The sequence below is a fragment of the Talpa europaea genome, assembly GCF_964194135.1.
Source record: "Talpa europaea genome assembly, chromosome: 11".
In the NCBI taxonomy this organism is placed as follows: Eukaryota; Metazoa; Chordata; class Mammalia; order Eulipotyphla; family Talpidae; genus Talpa; species Talpa europaea.
In genome coordinates this window covers 11,672,447-11,700,069 of record NC_140078.1, presented here as the reverse complement: position 1 = coordinate 11,700,069, position 27,623 = coordinate 11,672,447, and the positions used below count along the sequence as shown (strand labels likewise).

The 27,623-nt window shown below is 46.3% G+C and overlaps 1 protein-coding gene across 11 annotated transcripts in view; it reads right to left on the bottom strand.

Moving 5' to 3' along the window:
• The window catches only part of PTPRT (protein tyrosine phosphatase receptor type T), a gene marked incomplete at both ends in the record, with an annotated part of 916,214 nt that overhangs the window by 652,357 nt on the left and 236,234 nt on the right, over positions 1-27,623 (bottom strand). For all 11 annotated transcript variants that reach the window (XM_084248172.1, XM_084248169.1, XM_084248173.1 and 8 more), the window contains one exon: positions 2,294-2,419. In XM_084248172.1, the coding sequence (XP_084104298.1) occupies positions 2,294-2,419 (126 nt within the window). The remainder of the gene's footprint in view (positions 1-2,293; positions 2,420-27,623) is intronic.

The following is a 27,623-nucleotide window of genomic DNA, read 5'->3' as shown; positions in this document are numbered from 1 at the left end:
ATGTGACTATTAGAAGATCTTCCAACTACCCAGGTAAGAGTTGATGTGGCAGCACTGGGCACAGGTGACAGAGATAGAGACCTGAGCTGACTCAGGTGAGGAAGTAAAACCAAATTATTGATAGAAAGAGGTGGAAAGAGAAAAATGTGACTTGGGTCTCTGGCTCAGCACCAGGGTGGATGAAGTGGTCTTTCCCAAGACAAGATAAGAAAGTACTTGAGAGTGAGTAGGTGGGAAGCAGGAATGAATGAAATAAGAGTTTAATTTTGGAGATGTTGAGTTTGGAGAGCCTCCAAGACCCTCAGAGCTTCAGATGGGCTAAAGACAAATAGAAAGAGCATAGATCTGTATGTAAACACACAAACACACACAATGTGCACACGCGCGCGCGCACACACACACACACACACACGATATCTATTTATGTGGTCAACATCAAAGATAGCCAAGCAGGGCAGAGCAGATATGGTATGTTTCAGCACAAGTGTTCTGAACTCATGGGGTCCCTAGCAGGGACACTTGAGAGTCAAGTCAACATTATTAAAAATTGCAATGGGTATGAAGGTCATCCCATGGCCATCTTACTAATGGGAATGTGTAGCTGTTAGCAACTCTGTTCACCCAAAGTAAGGTCCTCCCAAATCTGAAAAGCTCAGTTTTGTACAATAACACAGCATTATTCCATCTGGAATATTTTTCTACACTCAGGAGAAACTCATGCAAATAATTCACATAGGCCTTGTAGGCCTCCTACTTTGGAGGCAGTCACACCCTCACAAGCACATCTCTGAGTATCTTCTCTGTCTCCAGCTTAGTGACATCCTAGAAATTTCCTCTCCTAAGAAGTCACCAAGAAGACAAGGCAGCTAGGAAGTAGGTCGTGCAATTCTAGCGTTTATAAGAGATGGCTGAAGTCGAGGTCATCCATTGTGTAATGACTGATTTTATGTGTCAGCTCAACTGGGCTAAAGAATATCCAAATACCTGGTGAAATATAACTTCTTTGTGTGTCTGTGAGGGTGTTTTCAGAAAAGAATAGCATCTAAATTGGTCAACTGAGCGAAACACATCCCCTCCCCAATGTGGGTGGGCATCACCAAATGTTAAGGACCCACAGCATGAAAAGACAATAATGCTGACTGAATTCACACCCTGCCTCTCTTTGCCTGGGTTAGGACATCCATCTTCTCTGGCCTTCAGACATCAGTGCTCCTGACCTCAAGCTTTCAGACTCAGATTGGGATTCACACCACCAGCTCCCCATTCTCAGATCACGTGTCAAAATGAATCCCATCACTGGCTTTCCTGGCTGTCCAGCTTGCAGATGGCATATTATGGGGCTTCTCAGCCTCCATGACCATGAGAACTGCTTCCCATAATAAATCTCTCCTCCTGTTGGTTCTGTCTTTCTGACCAATACACATGGAATGAGTATAAAACAAGCCTGAAGAACTCTAACAGTTAATGGCCAGAGTGAGCTGACAAAGGAGCCTGAGAAAGAGCACCAGGAGGGGTGGTAGGAAACAAAACAGTGTGGAGGATACTGGTAGCCTTCAGTTGGTGAGGGAGACAGAGAATCTCAAATTCCTTCTCCAACAACCAGTTGTTTTTACCATTGTCTCAGGGATCATACTACCCAAAGGGGTGATCTTAATGTTCTCAGGGTAGCCACTCTTCCTGACTTAGCAGGTAAACCTCTTCAGAATTGGACTCACCCAGACCTGCCCCACCCTAACTGTGGTCTCCCTGACTGTACCTCCTCCAGGTGTACCTCCCCTACAGTATCTTAGACATGACTCCCTCCCATAGGCCTGCCTCATCCAGGGATCCATCTCCCCTTAGTCCTATTGGCTACAAAGAAGCTTTGCATTCAGGATGTCAAGACATTAACTTCACGAATGACACTATGGCTGTAGACATCTCCTTACATATATACAGCTGCATCTATGTGGAAAAGAATAACCTCAAATTCTTTGGAAGCTCTTCCTTCCCCTAAAATCCTACTACTGGGCTCCTAAGTAAAATCCAGGAATGCCCTGCTTGCAGTTAATGCTTATGACCTCCACGCTAAAAGAAATCCCAAAGGTTGTAAATCCAGGTGACGTATCACTCCTATCACATCCTGAACAATCCAATCAGCCTTGCTTTGCATACTCCTGGGGATGGGGAACTCAACAACGACAAAGTCATTTACCTCACTCAGAGAGAGCTCAAGCCATAAAAAGCTTCTTTCTACAAGTCATTATAAAAGTTACTATCCCCATCGCAGCCCCAAACACAGTGAGCCACATACCTGTGGGCACCGCTGGGTCCAGCATTGGTTTCTCCCACGTGTTAATCTGCTCCCAGGTAAACCCATTGGTTCCCAGGGCCACACTATAACCACAGTTGCTGTAGTGCTCATCAAAGGAACAGCCGCCTGCAGACAAAAGAGATATGGGTAAATACATCCGTGCATCTGAAGCTTGCTCCATTGCCCCTCTCTCATCGGCTCTTCATTTACAGCTTTGAATTTTAAACTCTGGAAAGATTAAAAAAGAAAGAAAGAAAAAAGGCAAGCAAATTGGATTTTTATATTTGCTTTGGTGCTCTCAGGAAAGGCGCTGGCATCTGCAGGCCCCCCTATTTAAAAAAGTTAATAAGGCTAGTTACATTGATTTCAATCTTCCTTCCTGAGAAAGTAAACAGCAACGTCTCATTCTAAGTAGGAAAAATGAATGCCAGGGCATGCCTCCGTAATTGCTTCCTGCAACATGGAGAGGCGATGCCAAGCAGCAGAGAGCACTAGCTCTGGAGTCTACCAAAATGAGATGCAACCCCAGCTTTGCAAATCAGGGTCAGCTCGGGCCGGATGTCATGTCCATCTGCCTCAGTTCCCGCAGCTGGAGAGCAAGGGCCACCCAGCAGAAGTACCAGAGGATTCGATGGAGGAACACACGAAAAGTAACCAGCACAGAACACGTGGTCAACATCCTTCCTCGGCCCCACAAAAGCAGTTTTTGAAAAATCATTTTTCATGGAGTAAAAATCATATTTGTGAAGAACTAGACAATCATGTCCCTGGAAGATAATAAAGCCAATGCTGATGGTGTTTGAAGCTTTCCCCTTTAAAGGCCAAGCCATGCACCATTTTATAGTAAGTGCGAAAATATGACTTTGACAGCAATTGAGTAGGCAAGTGCTGTGGGTGGAACATCTCCAGCCCCAAGTGATCTTGAGAGAGATGTGGATGTAGGACTGGACTCCAGCTAAGAAGTGCTGGTCTGTCTAGAAAAATGGCAGCTGGGGTTGTCCTGGAGAAGGAAGAGGCAGAAAGACAAGGAGAACTGGTCAAGGTTTTGAAGGCTGGGAGCTCCCCCGAGGAGGGGATGAGAGAGGAAGTGCATTCCATGTGACATATCACTACTATCACATCCTGAACAATCCACTCAGTCTTGATTTGCATACTTCTGGGGCTGGGGAGCTATGGGTGGAACATAGAGGCAGGGAGGCAGCGGAAGAGCCAAGTTCTACAGCAGCCTCCAGACTGGTTTCCCAGATCCCAGTTCACACCCCAGTCCAACCTTGCCACTGCCCCTTAACATATCAACATGTCACCATCTCCTTCTCTAACCACCTGCTGGTTCCCCATCACACGCCCAAGTGTGGTTCCAATCCATGTATAGAACCCAGCCCCGCCTGGGTCTGTGGTCTCACACAGCACACACATTTGCCCCCCATCAGCTGCAAAGGACAAATTCCTTCTCTGCTTCCAGACCTGGAGTGTTCTCTGCTGTTCACAGATTTGATACAGAATCTGGCGACAGCAACACTAAGGAAAATCTGTGACATCACAGATTTATCTACTTCCTTTTCTTTTTTTAAAAAAGATTTATTTATTTATTTATGGAAGAACTGGGGTGTAGGCCAGAGGCATGGGAGGGTGAGAGAATTCGCCAGAGACAGAGCAGGGAGCAGAACAGGCAGACTGATGAAATACACTGCTGAGGGGAGCAGCGGGCAAGACAGGAGAGGTCTGCCATGCCATGAGGGTAGCTCCCTGGCCAGCCAGGAATTGAACCCGTGCTGCAGAGGCTACGGACAGCTTCACACCAGGGAGGCCCCACTTCCTTTTCTTACTGGAGGTCTTTAGGTCATGAGTCTCAGGCTGGGCAAAGGAGACAGTATGTTTGATATCACCAGGGTTAAGGTTTGAGTTGAAAGTATTACGTAGCTTTACACTAAATAGTAACATGAATTTAGAGCATTTTATTTTAGCATCTAGCAAAAGAAGGACAGGAGAGGGAGAGCAAGTCCAAGAAATACAATGAAATACAGAAACCTACAGGAGGCCAGGACTAGTGAGAAATTTCCCATGATGGGAACTAGAAGATGCATTGGTGGGAGCTAAAAGATCTGTTTGCTCTCATTTATTCTTTCAGCAATAACTTAATTGAGCACTTAGTGCAAGATCTGGCTGAGTAAGTATTAGGCCCTAGCTTATAGTGGTTTACAAAAGAGGCATGCTATCACTGTTGAGAGAGACAGACAGATGGTAAACAAGTAAATTAATCAACAGTTGTGCATTTCAGTGTTGCTATCAAGGCTGCAGCTGGCTGCATGAGAGGGCTGCTAAGTCAGAAGGGCCAGGGAGCATCTCTGAGCATGAGCTGGAAACTGTTCTCTGCCCTGTGCTCTCACATCGCCACCTGCACCAACCCCCAGGGACAGCCATGTGTCTCAGGTGATTTGGGGAATTGAGGGAAGATGGGCAGTGCCACTTTGGATACACGAGGTTAACAGACATGGACAGAAGTCCAAGGAAATGTTAGGAACAGGTGACAGAGAAGACTTCAGCCCAGGTGTAGTGATGAGGTTGACCTTTCAGAGACAAGAGGGAGGCAATCAATCAGCTTCCAGGAACAACAAGCATCCAGCTTGCAACAGCTCAGGCCCTCACTAGGCAACTATGTATTGGATGTAGGAGGCAACCTGTGTGAGTGGGATGCCAGACACAGATCAAGCTGCACCAGCATGACGGTGGGCCCACCATGGTCCCCCAGCTTGGCCTGCTCTTGAGTGTCTCATACTTGTTACTTCTGCCTAGAAAGCTCCTCCCCACATGGTCCGTCAAACATACACCACAAGGTTCTCCCAAAACCACTTTTATAAACCCTCTCTGACAGAACAGCAGAGACGATGTCCTGGATATGAGAACACAACACACACCGTTGCAGCAGCTCAGACTCCGACGGCACCACCTCCTTTCCTGCACTGCCACCACCAGGAGCCCAGCCCGTGGGGAACCGACATCAGGTTCATGCGGGCAGCAATGGATCCTGATGGGCTGGAGCTGAAGAGACAGGAGAGCTGCTGCCTCTCAAGTGTTCTTCCTCAAAGCTGATGGATAATCTGAAACGGACATCAGCCCCCAAGGCTAGAGAAGCCACGTGTGGCCACGGCAGTGCCACAGACACCGCAAACCTTTTGGAGTTTCTCTCCTGTGCACTCAAAAACCCTGTTCCCCGGCCTCCCTGCAGCTGGGAAAGACCCCACAACAAAGCCTGTAAGTGGGAGACAAAGGAATGCCCGCCATCTGCAAAGCTGAGCCATAAAAATCACCTCTTACAAGCCGCCCACCCTCCGCGCCTGCTCCTGGTTTGGTTTTGTTAATTAGCCAAACACTTGCATGCTGCTATGACTTAGGGATTCCATTTTCACTCCCCCGTGTGTCCATGCTTCACTCACTCTCCACCACACTTCCCCTTGGGTGCCCTGCCCCGCCTGCCCTCCCCTGTTCCCTCTGGCAGCCTGTATATTCTTCATGGAGTCTAAGAATTGTTTTTGCTGTGCTCTGCCAGTGGATGTTTTCTGGGTTTTGTCTTTTTTATATTCCACAGATAAGTGAAATCATCCAATATCCGTCTTTCACTTTCTGGCTTAATTCACTTAGCATTATCACCTCACCACTTGGAAGGCAGATTTTTATCCCTGGTTTAAGTGTAAGGTAATTGGTATATTGACGGGTAAGAGAAATGCTGGAGCCAAGTTGAATTTCACGGCCCAGCTGTAAAACCCACACTGTTTCAGCTAAACCAGAAAGTCAATATATTCCCCAGACCAAGGACAAGGCCCTTCACTTCTAAGGTCATAAGAGGGAAGAACCAGGCAGCTTCCAGGGTGGTTGGGTCTCTCCCTCTTTATTTCAGGAACATTTCACAAAGATCTTATTTTACAAAGACCAGCAGATCTGACTCTTGTCCTCACGCATTTTGCCAAGATCCAAGCACACGCATATACACGCAAGGCGCAGTGCACAAGACGCGCGCATAGAGGTGTGCCAAAACTCCCAGAAGAAATCAGCTGTAAATTTTGGTGAACAGTCTAATGAAACCAATTTTCTGCCTTCTTTAGATAAGATCCAGGAGGGCTCTACCTTGAGCACCCGGCTTGCCGATCCCATGAAAGATCCCCTAACAACCCACTGCTTATCTCCAGGATCTATTGCTCACCCTTCACCTGCCCACCTCCACCCAGTGGAGCTGTCCCTGAGCTGAGAGCCCACTGGACCCGGTCTTCTAAGGGATGAGGACCCACCCACTCTTCCCACCTCCACCTGCAGGGTGTCAGGGACTCCTTCAGGCTACAGCCAGTAAGCAGGTTTGGTCTCCCAGCAGCAGGCCCAGGGCCCTTGTGATCCAGTTTATATTTTCAGGTCACATTCCTCTCTTCTTCCCCGAGGATGAGTCAGCTTAGCATGGAGTCCAAAGCAGTGTCTACTTCTTGATACCTACTTGTACCATATCCTTTGGGCCCATCAAAGCTTCTCTCATTCCACCAGACTATCATCTCTTATGTGGTTCTCCGTGTCCCTCCCTACAGGAGAGTTTCTAGAAACAAGCGCCTGTCTTGTACTTTATCACACTGTCCATGGAGCTCTCGGACTCCCAGCAGAGCAGGATTACATAAGCAGGCAATGCTTTGGCATCCCTTGATCCTGCAGCTCAAGAACATACGCCACCTCCAAACACTGCCCGAGGGCTCACCAGACTGCCCACTGTCACTGCAGCCCAGCCACACAGGCCTGATATAAAGAAGCAGGAAATATAGCAGGATGGTGGTGGATAAACTGACCCAAAAGGGAAGAAAAGCCAGACAGGGAGAGGGGCTCAAGTCTACGCTGCCAGCCCTGCCCACCCTCCTGCTAAAAGCAGATTGCATATTCAGCTCTGGGCTTCCGCCCGCCCCTAGAAAGAGGAAAATCTGTTCAGTACTGGACACTCTGTGTTCATACAATAAAAACCAAATTGCTTGGGAAAATTACAACCATTCCAGGTGCTTCGATCACACAAGAACTTCTCCACAGGGGGACTGGTACAGAAAACCCACTTCCCATAATGAACCATATCTGAAGCAGCATCCACACGAGGGGTGAATGGCCCATTTCATGAGACTATTTCTCATAATCATTCTCAATATAAATTGATAGCATCACCTAAGCAGACAATTCAGGAAAAGCAACTCACTGGGGCCCAATATGATGCAATCAAGATATCTGCTACCTGTCAGTCTGCCTTGGCCCAGAGATAAGTTTAAAAAGCTATTCAGGCGAGAGCATATACTTAGTATATATATATATATTTTAAGCGATCCCTCCTAAATTTTCTTCCTCGCAACCAACAGATGGAGAAATAGCAAGGCAATGAGCTGCAGACTACCCACCTAGCAGCCACCTGCGCTGCCAGTCACGCAGGCCTTCCAGCGCACGCAAGGAAAGGAGCTGGACAAGATGACCACTGCAAAGTGCTGACGTTGGCAGCATCATGGCTAGAACTGGAGGGAGTGGTGCTAAGTGAAATAAGCCAGAAGAAGAGCAAATACCAGGTGACTACAATCACGTGCAATATTAAGAAACAAAACAAAAGAACAGACACAACAAAAACAAGCTCTACTATAAGACTACAGAACTGAGGCTATCAGAGGGGGAGGGTGGGAGGTGGGTGACACTGAGGGAGGTGGGGGCCCATGGTCTATGGTGAAGGATTATTTGCTGGTAGGTGTGAGCCTGCCCCCCTAAATCACATATGGTGTTCTAAACCAATGTTCCTGCAATTTAAAATAATGTTTGAAAAGTTTTAAAAATAAAAACTCCAAAAATTAATAACACTCTTCCAGGAGTAACCGCCAAGGATTCCAGAGACGCAGAAAGAACTGGGATTTCTCAGGAACCACAGAACCACCAAACCAGGCCTCCAGCCAGGGGCTGACTTCCCCTAAACCCACAGTATGAAATATTCAAGCATGATCCTGTATCTCGCTGCCTCTCCACTTGTGCTTCCAAAAACCCTGTTGATGCCTTTTGGTGAACTTCTCCGGGCCAGCTCTACAGGAGTTTATGGGGGCTACTTGGGGAAGACTGCTGGCTGGAGAGATCCCCAAAAGACACCCATTTGGATGTTTGTCTTATTCCATTTGAAAGGGTAAGTGGTGCCATTTAATTTATATCAGCCCCCAACATCACCATTTTGGGAGAAAACACAATCCTCATAGACCTCTTGCACCCCGGGATCCGGGCTCAGCCTCCCCAGCACCTGTCCTGCTTTGGAGAAGACCCACAGAATTGGGGAAGGAGCAGGCAGACAGAGCAGTCACAGGCCAAGGACCCAGCACTGTCCTCCTGCACCTGGACAGCGGAGCTATTTCCCTGGACAGGTTGAGGTCAAAATGTGGCAAAGGCTCCAGATGCTCTGATGTGAGTCAAGCATAAAAAGTCAACAGAGAAATGGAAAAGTGCAGCAAGGAAATTGGATTTTGAAAATCCATTTGGGCTTGGTAATGTATAGCATATCAGCATCTGTAAGGGAAGTCAAAATAGTGCAGGATACATACTTTAGGATACATTAAAGCATAAATAAAGTTTATAGTGCCAATCAGAATTTTTTTTAAACATGAGCTCTTCTTTTGAAAATGAGAGAGAAATAGAATTCAATAAAAATATAAATGTGTCTGCCTCTGCATTTCTCAGATATGATCCTGTGTATTCTTGAACAGAATTAAGTTCAGAAGTGGAAGTAGAGATTTGCTGGGCTCCTGCTCGGGGCCAGGCACCCTACTTGAGCCCCGTAAGTGTGTGTTTATATATGCAAGTGTGTGGATGCAGCAAGTCCATCCGCCACCACTCTCCAAGACAGAGATCAACACACTTTCTGTAAAGGGCCAGAGGGGGAAGGTATTCTCTGTGTTGCCACATAGTCTGTCACACGACTCAGATCTGCCATGAATGGGCAAAGCAGCCCTAGACCACAGGTGACCTGGCTTTAATGAAACCTGACTGACAAAATCAGATGATTGGCTCCACTTTGCTCAGGACCTATAGTCTGCCAACCCCTGCTCTAAGAGAGAAGCACCGATCCCTTCATTTTTCAGATGGGAACTTGGCATCAGGGCTACTAAGGCACAGACCCAGGTAGGGATCTTGGCGGCAAAGAGTGACTTCACATATGGCATTTGGTCAGGCCTCCTTATAATGATGGCTGAACCTCACGGCGGGCCATGCTCTTTTGATTGTCCATGTTAAAGACACAGTATTAGTCAGGGAAGTCAACTGACTCCTTGAAGCAGTGAAGTCAAGATGTTACCCCTCGCTGTATGGTACCAAAGCCCGAGAACTTTCCTTAGCCCCAACCTTGCCTCTCTCAAAACTCTGTGTGTCCACAGAACCCAATCCCATTCCTGCTTCCAGAAATGAAATCCATGTCTGTGATATTCAGTTGTGGGGCTGCAATAAGAGAGAAAATTGGTCAAAATACCCCCCCTAAAAGTGGAAATGTGCCTTCAGCTGCCCTATGCGGCCAGCACAGCTGTCGGCAGAGCTCATCATTTTGACAACACAGCCAGAAATCAAAGTGATTTGACATGAAAAGTGTACACAGGAACACCCTTCCTTTGCATGTACAGCCAGACAGAAAGCCCTGGAATCCCGTTTGTACACATACCATGGTGCTCTGAGGGTGCCCCTGACACTGGGGAGCCCAGCACTGTGTCCCAACACCAAGCTCCAACACTACACTCCAGGAAAACATGAATCCAGCTCCTTGCAGTGTCAGGACTGTGGTCTTTAACACATCCTGTCACCAGTGCTTGACCTGCACTGCTCAACCAACAGCTGAACACAGGTCCTTACTTGTATGCGTGTACAGGAGCCAGCCTAGCCCCTCCTCCCCTGGGCTACTCTAGGGGTCAAGGCGAACCCAATGGAGGCCTTGCAGCAGCCAGAAGTTGGGGCTCAGGGCTCGGGCTGGATCTCTTAAGAACATGTACCCTGATCCTGCAAAGGTACAGTAGAGATGTTAAGTCTGAATACAGACAGCAAGGGGAATTCAATGTATGGACCAAGGAGAAACCTTCATGCAGAAGAGTGAGGTGAGACATGTATGGGTGATAGAGTCTTTAGAGGAGAAACACCAGAGGCAGCAATTGGTCCAAAGGGAGGTGGGAATGCTTACAATTAAACAGGGAGCAGGGTGTAGACAGGGGGTGCACTTACCAGCGGGGGAAGGCAATGGCGCTGGGTAGTTGTGTGCAAGGTCAAAGAGATGGAGACAGAAAGCCACTGAGCAGAGACAAATCCCAACTAGATCTGAGCGTCAACAATAATAACCCACATACCATGTGCAGCCCTACCTATGTGCCAGGCACTGTAAAGTGTTGGCCAGTATTAGCTCATTTAATGATTGCCCTCACTCAAGAGATAGATGTGACCATGATTCCCTATTTTATAAAGAAACTGAAGCATAAAAAATTTTTAAAAAACTAGTCCAAGACCACACAAATCACAATGAACAAAAAGGAGGCCTTGAACCCTGGCTAATTCTAAGGTCTTCGCTGTTTCACTAGGTTGCCATGGCAATGAACTAGGAAGGCAGTCCTGACCTTGAAAGGAAGCTCTGGTTGAGGGGAGTGGGTGACCCTAGCTCTTCCCCAGTGCCCATGAAAGTGGCATTGAGCTGCGTGCCTCTGCCCCACGCCAGGCTCCAGAGGCCCCTCTGCGATCTGAGAGCCAGGCATGGCCACACACCCCTCCCTTGGTGGGGAGGAGGAATAGTAGAGATGGGGGCTCCACATGTGTAAGAAGTCATAAAGGTCCTGGGGTGGGGGGAGCCTAGTCACCCCAGAGGAGTAGAGAGCCCACAATTGGAAGCGACTCCAACAGATGTAGCCGCACTAGTGGTTAGGGGCACAGGAAAGGGCGGAAGTAGTAGAAGGGATTTTTTTTAAATATTTATTTATGCATACAAAACTGGGGTACAGGGGACCTCCCTGGTGGCGCAAGGGGTTAAGCGCTGCACTATGAAGTTATCCGGAAGCATGCAGCATGAGTTTGATCCCCGGCTGGCCAGGGCGCTACCCACATGGCACAGCAGACCTCTCCTGACTCGCCCGCTGCTCCCCTCAGCAGTGTATTTCAGCAGATCTGCCTGTTTCATTCCCCACTCTGGCTCTGGTGAATCCTCTCACCCCCTCCCCCCACACTCTGGCTAACACCCCAGTCCTTCTACACAAAAATAAATAGTGCCAACCTCTTCTTCATGGGTGGGCTGAGTAAAAGCAGGTAAAGGTCCAGGACTAGCCTGCAGATGGTAACTCACTGACTGTTGCTCAACGCGTAAATCTTGGTGATTTTCATGCAGACACAGAAGAGACTGACTTTCACCACTGGGGTGCTCCATGCCACGTGCTCTCGGCATCTCCTTCCCATTTCTCATTGTAGAAAGTCTCTTCCTTCCTCTGGGAAGTGGGAGGAAGAATCCTGTCTCCATCATCTTCCAAAGCTCCCCTCCAGCCCCCAGGAGAAGACACGAGAGAGGTCACAGCTCCCTCAGTTGACATCAGCACTTCACTATGTATGTGGAGGGAGAAATCCTCCCACCTCCCGGATGATGAGCCCAAGGCCAGCGTGGGCACCTACTCTGCACCACAGAGGCAGAGCTGGGGCTGATATGAAGAGCTCATCCTTGACCCAAAGTTCTGAGAACCAGCACCACCCCCTGGGTAGGTCCAGCTACAAAATGTGTGAGCTTGGTGCAAAACTAAGCTGCAGAGCCTTGAGCTAAAAAAATTAGTAAAAATTTCAGAGCCACAACAGAGCATTAAACTCAGCATGGAGCCCTTCCAACTGCCAGCCCCCGAGCAAGCGCGGAGCTCACACACCTGCTCTGCAGACACACGCGTGTATCCGCACCAAATCATCGGGATTCCGCCCTTGTGCCGGTGAGTGCTTTGAAGGCAGGGCAATATCGAAGCGGCTTATTAACAAGAGCAGCCTATCACAGCGCGGCGAGCTGTGCCCCCCGGAATGAATGTAAACCGGCCTTGCATAAATTGAATTCCTTTTTTGAATATCTAATTGAATTTGCAGAAGTGTGTGCCAGGGGGGTGTTTAAATAAGTGCACAAATATGATAAGAAGGCCTTCACACCATTATATCTAATTCAGTAAGCAAAAATAATGGCAGGGCACGTTCCAATTAGTGTTTGATTTATTTGCTTTAACAAATCCAATTAGGAGAATGTTTTATAAAGTCATCCAATGTCAAACTCTCGTGGACTCAACAGATAGAAACAATACTCCTAATAGGAAAAAAAAATGTTTTAAAGCTCTTTGAACAGTGAATTTATTATAAATAAGAAGATGTCTCTCTGATGACTTGGGCATTCCCCAAGGACCAGGAAACAGTGTCTGATCTGTTCATTTAGTTCTTTCTCCCAGAGACTCCATGAGCCAACTCAGGTTAATTTGGCCCATTATAATAAATCCAGGAGCGAAAACAACAAAGGTGGAAGTGAGCAGACAGACTTCAAAGAGAATAATGAACTTGCTGCTGGGTGTCTTCTGGACCAGAGACGTGTTCGAACTTTTGAGGCAGGTCAGGGGAGGGTGCAAAGATAGGACTGAGAAAAACAGCAGCATTCTAGAATCTTCTCCAATATTCCCATGTCCTTCCTGGATCCAGTTTCTCCAAACTCTCTGTGGAGAGTTCAATGAGGTCAGCAGCCCTCAGATAAGCCCACCCTGGGGAACTGGGGCTGGGGGTGGGGGGTGATTCAATATGAACCCCAGGGCTGGGAACCCACTGAACTTTTCTTCTTTTTTTTTTTAGTTGCATGACCTTGCCAAGTTCTTAAACCCTTATGTGACTCAATTTCCCCATCTGTAAAGTGAGGATAGTAACAGTGCCCATCAATTGGGGTTGTTATGAGGATTAGGTAAATTTAACATCTGTAAAGACTCAGAATCATGCCAGGCACATGGTAGATATCGAACACGCATTAGCTAAACTCAGTCCCAATCATTCAATTAGAAATGGAAAGACAGCTGTGGTGTATGTGTACAGGCGGTGTGATCTCATGAACAAAATATTTTAAAGAGCTCTCAGAGCCGGCCCATCATCTTCCCAATGGATCACCAGGGTGTGCTGTGATAAGCAATTGATCCCAGCTTCATTCACCACCTACTGCTGTGTGACCTTGGGAAAGTCAAATGACCTCTCAGTGCCAGAGATTTTATGTAACAGAAGGCAGTGAATTAACAACCCTCTCCAAGGGTCCTTTGATTTCTGAAACCCTCTAAGACTGTCCCCCATCATGGCAGCTGCCTGTTAGCTGGGACACAGCAGTGCCCGGTGGTCCTCAAATAGCTCTGTCCAGCTTCTCCAAGTATCTGCTGCAGGCCTCAGTGGGGTGTGTCTGTACTTCCTGCAAGGACAGGACACAGACATGTCCTCTCACATGCCCCTCCCCCCAGGTGCCCATCTGCAAACCCATCCAAGAGGGCATGGAGTTGACTAAGCAGGCTCCCCAGCAACAGGGAGGCAGAGCCTGTGGCACCTTGTTACCAGGAGGAAGGAGGAGCCCTTGGTGGGGTCAGCACTCAGCTTCAACATGGGGTGGGGAGGATGGGGGACAAGAGTCTCAGCTGGGGGGCAGCTGGAGAGAATACCCCACAAGGCAGGACTTTTGTTTTTTTCTCCAAAAAATCAGCCTGGGAGCAGATGCAGGAATTCTGCTGCTCTCCCACATCCAAAGAGGGAAATGATCACGTGGCCCAGCTCCTAACTTTGCAGGTAGGGAAAAAGGCAGGAAAAGGCTGAGGCTGCACAGTGAGACGTGCACGCTGGGATGGGCCTGACTCTCCTGGCCCGTGGCCAGGGCTCTGTCCCCCTCAGCAGCAAAAGAGCATCTTTCATCTTTCCTCACACAGTGAGCACGTCTTTTTCTTTATCAGTTTTGAGGGAGCAGCTGCAGAGAGGTCACAGGTCATTCACATCTCAATGGGTGATTTTACAAAATTGGAACCTGAGGCTCAGGGAGGTTGCATAACTTCCTCAAAGCTACACAGCTTAGAAAGGACAAAGTGGGAAGAAGAATTACTTTGAATCCAACCCCAAAGCACAAGCCCTCTCAACTATATCATAATGCTTCTTGCATGAAAAAGCAGCAAACTCCTCCAGTTTGGCAATTCTCACTCCTCCTTTTTAACCGCTCTGAATTAATTCAACTCACATGTGAATGTCACTGACTAATCCTTTACTAGGTGTCTACAGTACACCAGACATGATTCCAGGCACCAGAGACAGAGCAGATATTAGCAACTGTGTGCTCTGCCTTCCTGGAATCCCCATTCTAGTGGGAGAGCCTGACAATGAAGCCAGGGAGAAAAATAAAGCAGGTAAGGCATCCACCTTGGCTTCACAGACCAGAATGCCTTGAATGAGGTAGGTAGTCAATAAACTCACAAGGTGGACCTAGAAAGTGCACTTATGGAGCAGCTTTTCTTTGCCAGAATCTGGCCTGCCATAACATAGCATCTCATTTCATCATAAAAATCAGGCTATGAACCGGAAATGACTCACTCTCATATTAAAGATGAAGACACTGGGACTCCAACAAGCTGATAATCCAGTCCACTTTCCCTGCATTTGTGGATTCTGAGTCTCTGTCCTGTCCTCACATTCTCACTGCAACACAGTGGCAAGGAGACAGATAGAACCTATGAGTGTTTCAGACTAGTTGACAGATACTGGTTTATGTGCTCAGCTTTTATAAGTATATTAACATTTAATTGCATAAAGTAAAAACAAGGGTTGCATAGCATCAATCAAACTCGATAATAGTAACTGGCGTTACATAAATCACCAAACTGGTAACTGTGTAGATAAAATATTTTTTAAGGTCTGAGTACTATCACAAGTATAGTTGGTATGAGAAGCTCCCTTAAAACAGTTAATCTTTGGCAAACATGTCTGTTGTTGCCAGCTGGGTTTCATCCACCATGACCTGTTAAATGTCCATTGAACATGGAATGAAGGGTTTTTAAGGACAGAGCACAAAAGGGCTTCAACAAGCTAAAGCTAAAATTACCTGCATGCCAGAACTGGAGCAATCCAATAGAAGAGATTGACATGTTCTGAGGTCTCAGGTTTGATGATGGTGTGGTGAGTAACTAGAGCCATGTTGGTCAGCCAGCCTGGTAAATCATCAAGACTGCCCACTTGTCCCCGCACATATTGACACTGTCTGAAGCGGTGAGCCTCACCAAAGCAGATGGGAGGTGGGTACTCACATAGCAATTCAGAGCATAGCCTTTGATGAACATTTCAGAAAGATAGAGCAGAACAGCCACTAAGCTCCCCGAACACAAAAGAATAGACCCAGTACCTTATAACCTCATCTCCATACTGCCAATGCCTAGAAATTCATGTCGGGGACACAGAAACACATTACTTGTTTTGGACCTAGCACTCAGCCACTTTTAGTTCCGTGTGCATTTTTTTAAGGTGCAAAAGCCCAAAGTGTGGTCCTAGGAGTGCAGCCCCATCATCATGGCCCCACCTCAGGCTAAAACTCTTTTCTTGGAACAGAAATGAAATTCTAACAAAGGTGCCACTTGCTAAATCACATCATTGCTCAGGCCCTGACAGGACAAGGGCAGCAGGTGTTGTGAAGATTGAGGATTTGCCTGGAGAAAGGACCCCTGGCTTACACACTCAGTTCCACCACCAGCTGGCTGCACAACCTTGGCCGAGTCCCATTCCGTGTGAATCTGGCTGGAAACTCCTGATAGTCCTTCTCAGACCCTCACTGCAATGCCTGTGAAAACACAGCTGAAAATAAGGACTCCAACACAGCTGAAAATAAGGACTCAGGATAAAACTATCACCAGCATCTGGGGGAAATGGAAATGGGCTTGAAAAAGTAAAGTGGCCAACCAAGGCTTGTTACAGTAGCCGTAGAAAACAATGTTAAGTCTCATCTGCCTGGGATAAACCAGGAGGACCACAGGCCCCTTCCACATCATCAGGCCCCACATTCAGAAACAGCATCAAGGAAGCAGGACAATGTGTCACTGGCCCCCTAATGAGTAAAACCTATTTTAGGGTCTTCGAGTCCCTCTTCTTGATCATCTCCTATCTACAGTCAGAAAACAAAATCTTCGGGCTAAAGAAAAAAATGATTACGAGTATAAAGAATGGATACAGAAGAAAAAGCAAACGAAACATAGTGAAAACTTAGAGAAGAACTCTGAAAAAGATCTCCTGCAGAAACCTGAAGAATGCTTTTAAAACACACCTCATACTCAGTGGGCTACAGCAAGATGCAGTCCTTTGTGAAGTAAGAAGAGAAAGCCACAGACAAACACAAAACGACACAAAGACAATAGGATCAAATGTCAGATCTTTGGGTTCAACAAAGATTTCAGGGGTGGGGAAAATGCAAAAAGCAGAATCAAAACCAGCTTTAGTGAGAAAAATGTAGATTTGATGAACATTTCAGAAAGATAGAGCAGAACAGCCACTAAGCTCCCCAAACACAAAAGAATAGACCCAGTACCTCATAACCTCATCTCCATACTGCCAATGCCTAGAAATGCCACCCCCCTTTTCTCAACACTGACTAAAACAAAAGGAAGCAAACTCAGCAAAGAGACCAGACACAGAAGCTGCAGGTGATATATTTTGTCACTGACTTAGAAAATGCAAGATAACTTGGGCCCACCCAATATGCCAAGAGTTTTGTGGAAACTGCACAGCATAAAAGGAAGTGGGTGACGTTCTACACATCTCAGTAGTTTCTGCCAGGTGGGATGTCACAGGCCGCGGGAGGGGAACTACAGAGGAGATGCGGGGGCCTGGCTGTGTCCTGTCCTGCGTCCCCTTGCATCAACAGCATACCAGGCTTTAAGGCTTACTGATTTTTACCCCCACCAACCCACTCTCCCAGCAGCCTAGGGACAGTTTCTCCTTTGGGAGACCTCCCCCAAAGCTATAAAAGATGCAGACAGACTGAAAGAATTGAGAAAAGGCAAAACGATTTTTCAGCCAAAAGCAGTCATGAGGATTGGGTCACCTCCCCAGGTGGCTACTCCCCTTAAAGCCCAGAGAGAGAGCAGCTCTAGGCTCCCTCTAGTGACATGTGCAAACTCACCTCCCCTCCTCAGCAGGCAACTACCCACAAGCCTGCAAAAAGCTGATGGCAGAGAGCCCCCCCCCCCCAAATCCTGCCTTCCAGAGCTCTGGCCACTAGCAGCTGCCACTCACTAATGCAGGGAAGCAAAACCGCATGCCAGCCATGCCCAACCAGGACGGCAGCACAGCATGTGGGTGACACTTGGGTGCTGGGCTCTTGGAGCCCAGCCCTGGACTATGTGACTGTGGACAAGTCACCTGACCTCTCAGATTTTCAATTGCCTCATCTATAAGAAGATAATAATCATGTCCCCCAGGGGCAGGCCTGAGTGTTGTAAAATCTGAAACTGAAACAATTTTTAAGGGAAACAGAACAAACTTAGAAAAGACTATTTATTTGAAGTGAGACATGACATCACAACATATAATAAATTTCTAGCAGCCTACAAGTATCGCAAACATTGCACAAGCTAGAAAAATAACTTTATTAATTATCTTCCTGGCAATGTCACCCCCTACGTGCCTTGCTGCATTCCCTCCGATTACCTCTGCATGATAACAGCTCTGGATATCATTTTTTATAGACTAGAAATTTCAATATCCCCCGTAGCTGATGGATTGAAATTTGTTTATTCTTAGTAATAATTGTTTTTCATTTCCTTCAAGTTCACAAGTCATTTATTTAGGGACATGTAAATTTTAGACTTTTGGTCAAATCTGGGAGAAGCTCTACCAAATTTCTCGCATGTATAGCTCATAATATCCAGGGCATAATAAGTGTTCTTGTGTACTGAGTAATTGTAAATAATCTTTTGTTTGATGACACCAGCTATGCTCCCGGAAGCCACTTTTACACCAGGGTAGCAGTTAGTGATGGCTCCCCTATACACAAGGAAATTACATATATAAAATATATGTGTATATGTGGTATATGTAACACATGCATCGTATACATTACATAGATAAAGGGGTCTAATAATAAATGGAAACTGAACTTCATTTTGGAATAATGGAGTGTGTGCGTGTGTCTCTCTGCCCCCCGACCTCTCCTCTCCCCCCCACCGCTGACCTGTGCTACCCTTTTCTTGTGGTTTCCTGCCCAAAGAGGTACCTTAGACCTGTCTAATCTTTCAGTCTCAGTGGCCCAACTTTGGGTCAAGTCTGTTTGGCTAAGCATTCATCCATGATGGGGTAGGTATTTATTTATTTTTTGGAGGTTTTTTTGGAAACTGTTATTAGAAATTCTCTTCTCTCTCTCTCTCTTCTCTCTCTCTCTCTCACACACACACACACAAATACACACACATATACACTAATTCAATCAAAAATCTATCACACAAAGGCTATGCTTCCTTTGCCTTTTGCACAGATGGCCAAATCCCTTTTAGAGTGTTCACCTCTTAACAGTTTGAGGTCCCTGGGTACCCCTCAGTCATATGCTATCAATCTGTAGTACATAAATTCGCATGTGCATATGTACATGTATATGCAGAGCACATAGAGTATTTACAAGTACGTATTATATATACGCTATCTATAATATATACTATGTCTGAAATTCTTATGTATGTGTATGTAAACTATATATAAATATGTATATGTCCCATTAATCCAAACTGTATTTCAACTTTCACTTATCGGGAACCCTAAAATGTCCCTGACTACTCCAAAAGTCCCATCTCCAACCCTCCCCCCTCAAAAGGAAAGTAGGATGAAGCAATGACTAGAGGAGAACCACACAGCAGTGGTCACCAACTGTAGTTAAAATTATCTTGCTTTTCATAACTATATAAAATTAAAGACTATCCGAACTAATTGTCAGGTCCTCCCCACTCCCAGGTCCTGGAAGGCTACGTGACGGTGAGAGACCCTCAGTAGCTCCTGAAACTCTGCCCAGGATGACATTGAGAGTGTGGCATCATGCCTGGTCCAGAGCAATCCAGACCCTTCTGTGCAGCTGTGCCCAGTTCTGCTGATGGCATCTGAGACTGTTTGACATTGACTTTCTCTCCTCCACCTGACCGCTGCAATGCTCACCTTTCTGACTTAATACCAGAGCTCAGGCAGAAGATGGGGTGGGCCTGAGGGGACACATCTCACCAGCATTCAGCTACTTTCTCACAAACATTTTGACTTTTTCCGTGGGAGAAAACCATTCAACAACTGTGCTAGAAAACATTGATACTGTCTATGGCTCTAGCAAAATACTATAATTCAGACATTTGGCTGGTTTGCTGAAACACACTGAGGCCAACAGATATTTCAGACTCTTGTTAATTTTCTCATTCCTCTCCTTTTCTCCCTTGCAGGTCCTGCCACGCCTCAATCACACCTTTGAACCTTTAATCGGATACCAGAAAGCTGGTTACCTTATCCCTTTTAATCCCTGCAGGTTGTGTGGTTGAAAATAATTTTCACAAGAAGCCTGGGGCCACATCATGTGATGTACCCCAGACCACAGCCCCCAGTGAGCACCTTGAAATCCCACTGCACACGTGGGAGCTTAGAGCTATTTTGATTCGGATTCACTAAATTACTCTGATCTTCTCCTAGGAGCTTTTACACAGTTCTCTCAGCAGCTTTCCAATAGCCTGGGGAAGCTCCTCAAAGCAAGACTTAAGAAAGCGAACTGTGCCCCTGCTTAGTACATCAGTGTCCCCAAAACGTGTTAGGAAGCAGCAGCACATCCTAAGGTAGAATCATTGGCAACTTTCTGTATTCTGCTTTAGCATTTCCTAATGATTTTGGAAATAATAAAAGTTATGTGAGACAGGGAAGCCCTGTTGTCTGAAACTTAGGCAAAATAGTGTTGATGGCGGGTGGGCTTAAAGGAAATTCTTTCCATCTGCTCCCCAGGGAGCCTCGTTAGCTAGCTCCAGGATCAAACCAGACAAATCACTGAAACAGCCTGCTGAGTCTGCTTGGAGCGCTGAGAGAGCCCATTCACTCAAGGGAGCCTTAGTCCCCCAAGAGCATCACAAGAGGCTGCCACAAAATACCAAAGAAATTGAGGTGGAGGAGATTACAGAATAGTCTTCTTTGAAATTGCTCACAAAAGAACATTCTCGTAAATCCTGATGTCCCCTCCAAAAAAATCAAACAGATTTATCTTATGTGCTTTGTAAATCTTGGTGTACATACACACACACACACACAGACACACACACACACACTCATAGAATCTCTTAGGGGAACTAAGGGAAACAATAAATACAGAACCTAGAAAAAAGTCTGGCACATTTTAACGGCTAAATATATATTAGCTATTATTATTATTATTAGGAGTAGAGTATAAAGTATGTTCATAATTTAACAACATACATTTTAACAAGTTATAACTGTTAATAGATATTAACCAGTAACTTTTCTGGTTACCCAAAAGTTACAAATATTCAGTATTGATACTAGCACCAATGCACTTGACAAGGTAGCATTTTTGGTGCAATTAACATCTAAATTATATATTATATAAGGGTGTCCTACATATATTTATTTATACATAAACCTAGATATATGCCACAAACTTGGTGGCTTAGAAAAAGAAATTATCTCACAGTCTGGAGGGCGGAAGTCAGAAATCAACCTACTGGTAGGGATGGTTCCTTCTGAGAACTGTGAGGAGGAATTGGTTTCATGCCTCTCTATAATCTTTGGTGTTCCTTGGCTGGCAGATGGAAGGCTTCCACTCTTACCTCCCTCTTCAGGTGGCCCTCTCCCTATGTCTCTTCACACTGTCTTCTCTATGTGTGTCTGTTTCTGTATAAAATCCCCCCTCCTTAGAAGGGCACCAGACATAGTGTAATGGGGTCCATCCTAACGACCTCACCTTCACTTGGTTAACTCTTCAAAGACCATTATTTCCCAATAAGGTCAAGTTCTGAGGTACTGAGGATCAGGATTTCAACCTACCTTCTTTTGGAAAACACCATTCAACCCAAAAGCTGTCATTATTTATTATACCCTTTTGGTGCTGAATGATGGGTTAGCAGACAATGTGGTCTTAGCATAACTTTAGTGTCAGTGTTTCTAATGCTACGTAGCATACAATGACATTAGCTTTAGATTTAGAAAAGATTTTAGTTTTGCCTGTTTTTAGCACTACTGGGATTCCTTCTCAATTTCTAGTTGGTCAAAACATTTAATTGATGTGTTGTTGTTTGCTAACTTTTAAACCAGAACAGGTATTAGATTTTACCAGAAACCTTTCTGAGATGATTGAACTAAGCATATGGTTGTTCTTGATTTACAAATGTGACATATGTTAACTCATTTACTAATGTGGAATTATCTCTACATTTCTAGGGTAAATCCTCTAGCACAGCGTTAGATTATCCCTTTAACATGCTGCTGGAGTGGATTTGCACGTTTCTGTTGTTTTGTTTTGATGGTTGCATCCATCTTCATTTGCGAAACCATCCTACACACTCCCTTGACAAATCTCACAGCCGGATTGTTTTTCCTTTCTCAGGAAAGAGATTCGTGGATCAACTCTAGGTGACCCTCTTCAATCTAATCCCATCACTGTAGCCTAGAAACTATTCTAGCACGAGGCAGAGCGGGAGGTACCATTTCCAGTTCCCAGCCTGGTACAATCTTTTGTCAGGTCAATTTATTTCAAGGATGTGTAAAGATGACTAAGATAGCATGGAATCATAATTGATAAAGGGTGCATCCAAGATGGAGTCGGGGGCCATTAGGGAGCTAGAACCTACCTACGTCTACCACACCTGACTGCTTGATGACCAGGTTTGCAACCACATATATCACTCTCATTAAACCAACATCCTGACAGCTGGAATGTGGGGATTTGGGTGAGACAACACCAGCCTGTACACAGGAATCAACAAATGAGATCAGACCTTGGGCAATCTATCACTGAACTCACACGCAGGCACCCTTCCTTTGCTTCTTTTTCTTTCCCCCTTGAAAGAATTTTCTCGGCTTGCCTGTAGGAGGCAGCTCTGTCTCTATAAGCACTGTATTTGCCCCACTTTGAAGCATTTACAAGGTTTGCCCAAATATGACTACCAGCTGGAATCCTCCAAAAGACCCCAGATAAAAATTTTGTTTCCCAAAGCAGTGATAGTGACGGCAAAGATAAACAGCTGGGACTACATCAAATTAAAGAGTTTCTGCACAGCAAAAGAGACAATAACCAAAACAAAGAGAAACCCCAACAACTGGGAGAACATTTTTGCACCCAACACTAATGATAAAGGACTGATCACAAAAATCTGCAAAGAGCTGATGAGACTCAACAACAACAAAGAAAATAATCCCATCAAAAAATGGGCAGAAGAGCTAAAAAGAAACTTCTCTGAAGAGGAAATGCAAATGACCAACAGGCATATGAAAAAATGTTCAACATCACTTATCATCAGGGAAATGCAAATCAAAACTACCATGAGATACCATCTCACACCAGTGAGAATGGCACATATTAAAAAAACTAGCAACAACAAATGTTGGCGAGGATGTGGAGAAAAAGGAACTCTCCTGCACTGCTGGTGGGAGTGCAAACTGGTCCAACCACTATGGAGAGCTGTGTGGAGTTTTCTGGACCTACTAAACATAGAGCTTCCATATGATCCAGCAATTCCACTCCTAGGTATTTACCCAAAGGACACAGAAACATCCATTCCAAAGAGCACCTGCACCCCTATGTTTATAGCAGCACTATTTACAGTAACTAAGCTATGGAAACAACCCAAATATAGATGACTGGATCAAGAAGATGTGGTACAAATACACAATGGACTATTACTCAGCATTCAAAAAAGATAAACACATGCAGTTTGCAGCAACATGGATGGAGCTTGAAGGGATCATGCTCAGCGAAATAAGTCAGAAAGCAAAAGAAAAATACCGGATGGTCTCACTCATTGCAGGAATTTAGAAAACCTAAATAAGAGACCAGAAAAAAGACTAATCAATACAAAGTAAAAATCAAAATCAACAAGCAACTATAAACCAGAGACACACTACAGGAGGGTGTGGGAGGGAGGGAGGGGCGGGGAAAGGAAGGACTAGAGTCAAAATAAGGGGGGGGGGTGCAATTGTATGGGGAATATAACCAAAATGAAAACGCACACATTGCGCAAAGATGAAAAAAGATGTAAGAATTACATAAAATATTTAAATAAAAAAAAAATTTGTTTCCACTTGCAGATAAAACTACAGCTCATTTTTACATTATGGTCCACAGAAGGCAGGGTGATTAGCGATATGGGCCCCCATCCTCAGAAGCCTGACCCATAACAACAAATTGTATGACTCACCGATGAAGGCAAACCCAGTCACTTTCACAGGAAAGCCTGGAAGGAATTCGACTTCATAATACAAAGGGACAAATTACCGATACATGCAATGCGGTGGATGAGTATCAAATGCTTCGTGTTAGCTGAAAGAAGCTAGATCCAAAGAGCTACCTGATGCAGGAGTCCATTTAGCTGACATTCTGGAAAAGTCAAGACTATAAGAATCCCAACAGATAAGGGGTCACCAGAAGTTGAAGGCAAGGGGAGGGCTTGACCACAAATGAGCAGCATGAGGGAATTTCAGCGATAATGGAAAAATGCATTAAAGTGAAATAAAACTGGTCATGAGGTTACCATTCTTTTTATTTATTTATTTTTTTGAGGTTACCATTCTTGAAGCTGAGTGATGAAAGTTTACAGTGATATTCTGTGCTTCTCTTGGTAGGTCTGAGGTCTTATAAAACAGCTAAAAAAAAAGCAAACACAAAGCGCCAAATTTATGTGAGACAGGGACCAGGAAAACAGGGCCTCTGGGCCCCCTTTGCTACTTTCAATTATCCAAGCCCTTCGCCCCCCCTAAATGGCCTACTTCATGAATGTGCCATCCAATGATTTAATAAACCAAGAGAGAAAGAGGAAAAAAGAGAGATGCAATTAAGGAAACAGAGGCAACCCAAATTCTGGCCCCTCCAAGGGAAATGGCGATGCTAATGTCTCCGCTAATGTCTCCTGGCCAGAGAAAAGAGAAAATGGCTCCCAGGATTACCGCCTTTGCCATTTAAGGGGCTTCTCCGGGAGTCCAATGGCAGTGTATGATGTGCTGCAAAACTTGAGCTTCTATTAAAAAGTTACGGCACAGCTGAGAGGGCCTCCCAGCAGGACCCACTGGCTTCCCTGAGCAACAACCCAGGCCTGACCCTGTTCTGGGGAAAGCCTGAGGGTTTCCTTCTCTGACAGCAAACCTGTGAGCCTGAGGGCCTCTGCAGGCTGCCTTGCAGTCTGAACAGGGCCCCAGTCTGAGGCCTGGTTACCAGCAAGGGGAGGTGGTGCATCTGCAGAGCAGGGAGCAGCCCCCGCCATGCTCTCTGCTGCCAGTGGCACCCGCCATGGTGCTGATGTGTTTGCAGCTCCCCGTGATGCTTCAGTAGTGCAGGCAGCTGCCTTAAGAATATTCCTCCCAAACGTGTCTGCAGCTTTACTGCAGGAGACAGATAAATTGGTGTTGCTTTTAAAAGCCATTTCCCTTACTAGGGCCAATTTGTTACCAAAGGAAGATCTCACACAAGTTAAACAATTAGCCAGTGAAATCAGTTGCTTCCTCCAGCACCATCCATCCAGGAGGGAAGGGGACTCCCTTGGGCTAAGGAGCTTACAAGGAGAGGCAGGTACGGCTGTCCCCGTTTCATCAATAAGGAAACTCCCTCCTGAATCCACACAGCCACAAGGACGGTGCTAAAGTTCAAAGTTTATTGGGGCATGCTGAAGTGGTTACCTCTTCTCCTTCATCCCCATCTTCTGTAGGCCTAGTCCTCCTCTTGGGTGTGGGAACTGCTCATTTGGTTGGCAGAGCTGACAGTCCCGTGGGTTCCCTCTCACTAGTGGGCAGGGTCACAGGCTCTCAGAGATGCAGCTCTCAAATTCTACCACCTTTTTGCCCGCCTGAGCTCAGGTGGGATCTGAACTGCTCCCTACTTACAGGTTCTTTCCTCCCACCAGATCAAGGTGCAGGGAGCCCATCCTGGATCCTGCAGTGAGAAGGGAGCCCCTGCTGCCCCTTCATGCAACAGGGAGTGTGACATCAGGACAGAGCTTGCTGGGGGTGATGTTGGGCTTTGCCTGAGCCCCGAGATCCTAGAAAACAGCAAGGGGTGAGGACTCTCCTGCCCTCCGGGTTCAGGAATTCCTTACTGCAAAGAGCTACCTTTCCCCCATAATTAGATGAGACTTGGGGTGCCTCCTTTTCTGCCTAGGGTAAGGCCAGTCACAGACTGGCCTCACCCCCCCCCACCCCACATGTCCTTCTTTGTCTTAGGAAAGATCAGCCAAACACTCTGTGTCTCCACTGCACAGAATCGGCACGGAACACCCGCTCACCTGACTTTGCCAAACCTCAGTCAGGCTCTCCCCTCCGCACGGGGCCCGCCGAGGATGCACTGACGGCCAAGACAACCATCTCCTGCTCGGCGCCTCGATCTGACCACCAGCTCCCACGCTCATGGCCGGTCCCTGCCCTCACCACCACTGTCCCCTCCTGCCACAATCCCGCAGGGGAAAGCACCTTCCTACTCTCCAAACTTGGGATTTTTGTCTTTGACACTGTTTTCAACAGGAAGAGAAGAAAGCAGCCAATTCCACTGGAGGGTTAAATGCAGTCTCTCAGGCATGCTCCAGTGCGGAGTGAGAGAGGCGGGCTCAGCCGGAAGGGCTGGCATTTGCTTCCGGTGACATGTGGGTGCCTCCTCAGGTTAGTCTTCCAAGGAGAGAAAGGCAAGGAGGACCTCGGTGCCCCGAGCATCTCAACTCCCGCCTGGCTCCCTCTTCTGTTGTCTTTCCTCTCCTTAACTTCAGGAGCGGCCCTCGGCCATACAACTCCCGAAACTATAATCAGATTTCACAGGGCAAAGGCATCAGTGTCTCCCATTTCTCAGGGCCTCGGGGCCGACACGAGGAGACAAAGCAGGCCAAGGAAAGCGGATCCTCTCCTCTGGATAAAATACAAAACCCTTCCAGGGATGAGTTCTCTGGAGTCTGCAAGGGCAGACATCACCTCCCCAGGCCCTTCAGGGCCAAGGTCCCCCCAAAGAAGACATCAACAGAGGCCCTTGATTATTTGGTCGAGCAGCTGGGAATGCAAAGAGCACACATCCTAAGAAACACAACCACAGGGATGGGAGCCACAGGAGAGCCAGAGAGGCGCCTCTGCGCTTCTTCTGGAAGCTTTCCCCCCCTTGTATGAGTGAGAGTCCTGGACCCCCACCTGAGATCCCTTTGAGGACCCAACACTGACCTATAGATGCAAGACAATGGGACTCTGAGGTTAATGCCTAGAGGTTAACAGGTTAACTCTGAGGTTAACAGCCTAGCAAGAAGGCTGTCCAGAGGGCCACCTCTGAACAACTTTCCAAAAAACAGGGGTCCTGTGTGGTCCTGACCTGGCAAGAGTAGACGCAATTTCACAAGACATTTTGCAATATAAAATGTGTGCCAAACCCTGGGCCTAGTATCTTCACAAAAATGATCTCATTAAATCCCCATTACGCCAGACATAAGTAAAGTCACTTGAATTAAACTCACAGAAGCTTAAGGACCATACTTTCAGGGATCATTTCTAAGGTTCATGACTAAAGTTACAGAAGCTTAATACTAAAATGGAGCAGGAAGACCTCAGGATTTCCACCCACTAAATGCAGACTAACCCCCTGAATCCCCCAGCATTCCCTTCCTCGCCCCGGCCCGGCCCACTCATGTGGACAGTGATTTTCTTTTTGTTCTTCCCTTTAGTCTAGTTCAATGGATCTTAAACTGCAGTGTGCATAAGAATTACTCACCACACATACTTTATTCTGGGAGCCTTCGGGGATTTTCCAAGGGTAATTTTGACAATATGCAAAACCCAATTTATCTGTTGACTTCAGAAATCAGCCCTCACCTGGGATGGCTACAATTTATGATCATCCAAGAAGGGGACTGCAGCCTGCACAGGTACAGGTGGAGCGCTCAGTATTTTGAATGTCCTGGGGTGATCAAAAATGTATTAAAAGAAGTTCTCTGGCTGACTCTGTCACTCGCAATTTAAGGATGAACAAAGTGAGTGAGTTGAATCACATACAGGGAACAAAAAGCAAGTGAATGGATTAACAAATTGGGGTAGAGCCTCACCATGAAGACGACTCAGCATGAAATATGAATACAGGCAGCAAGAC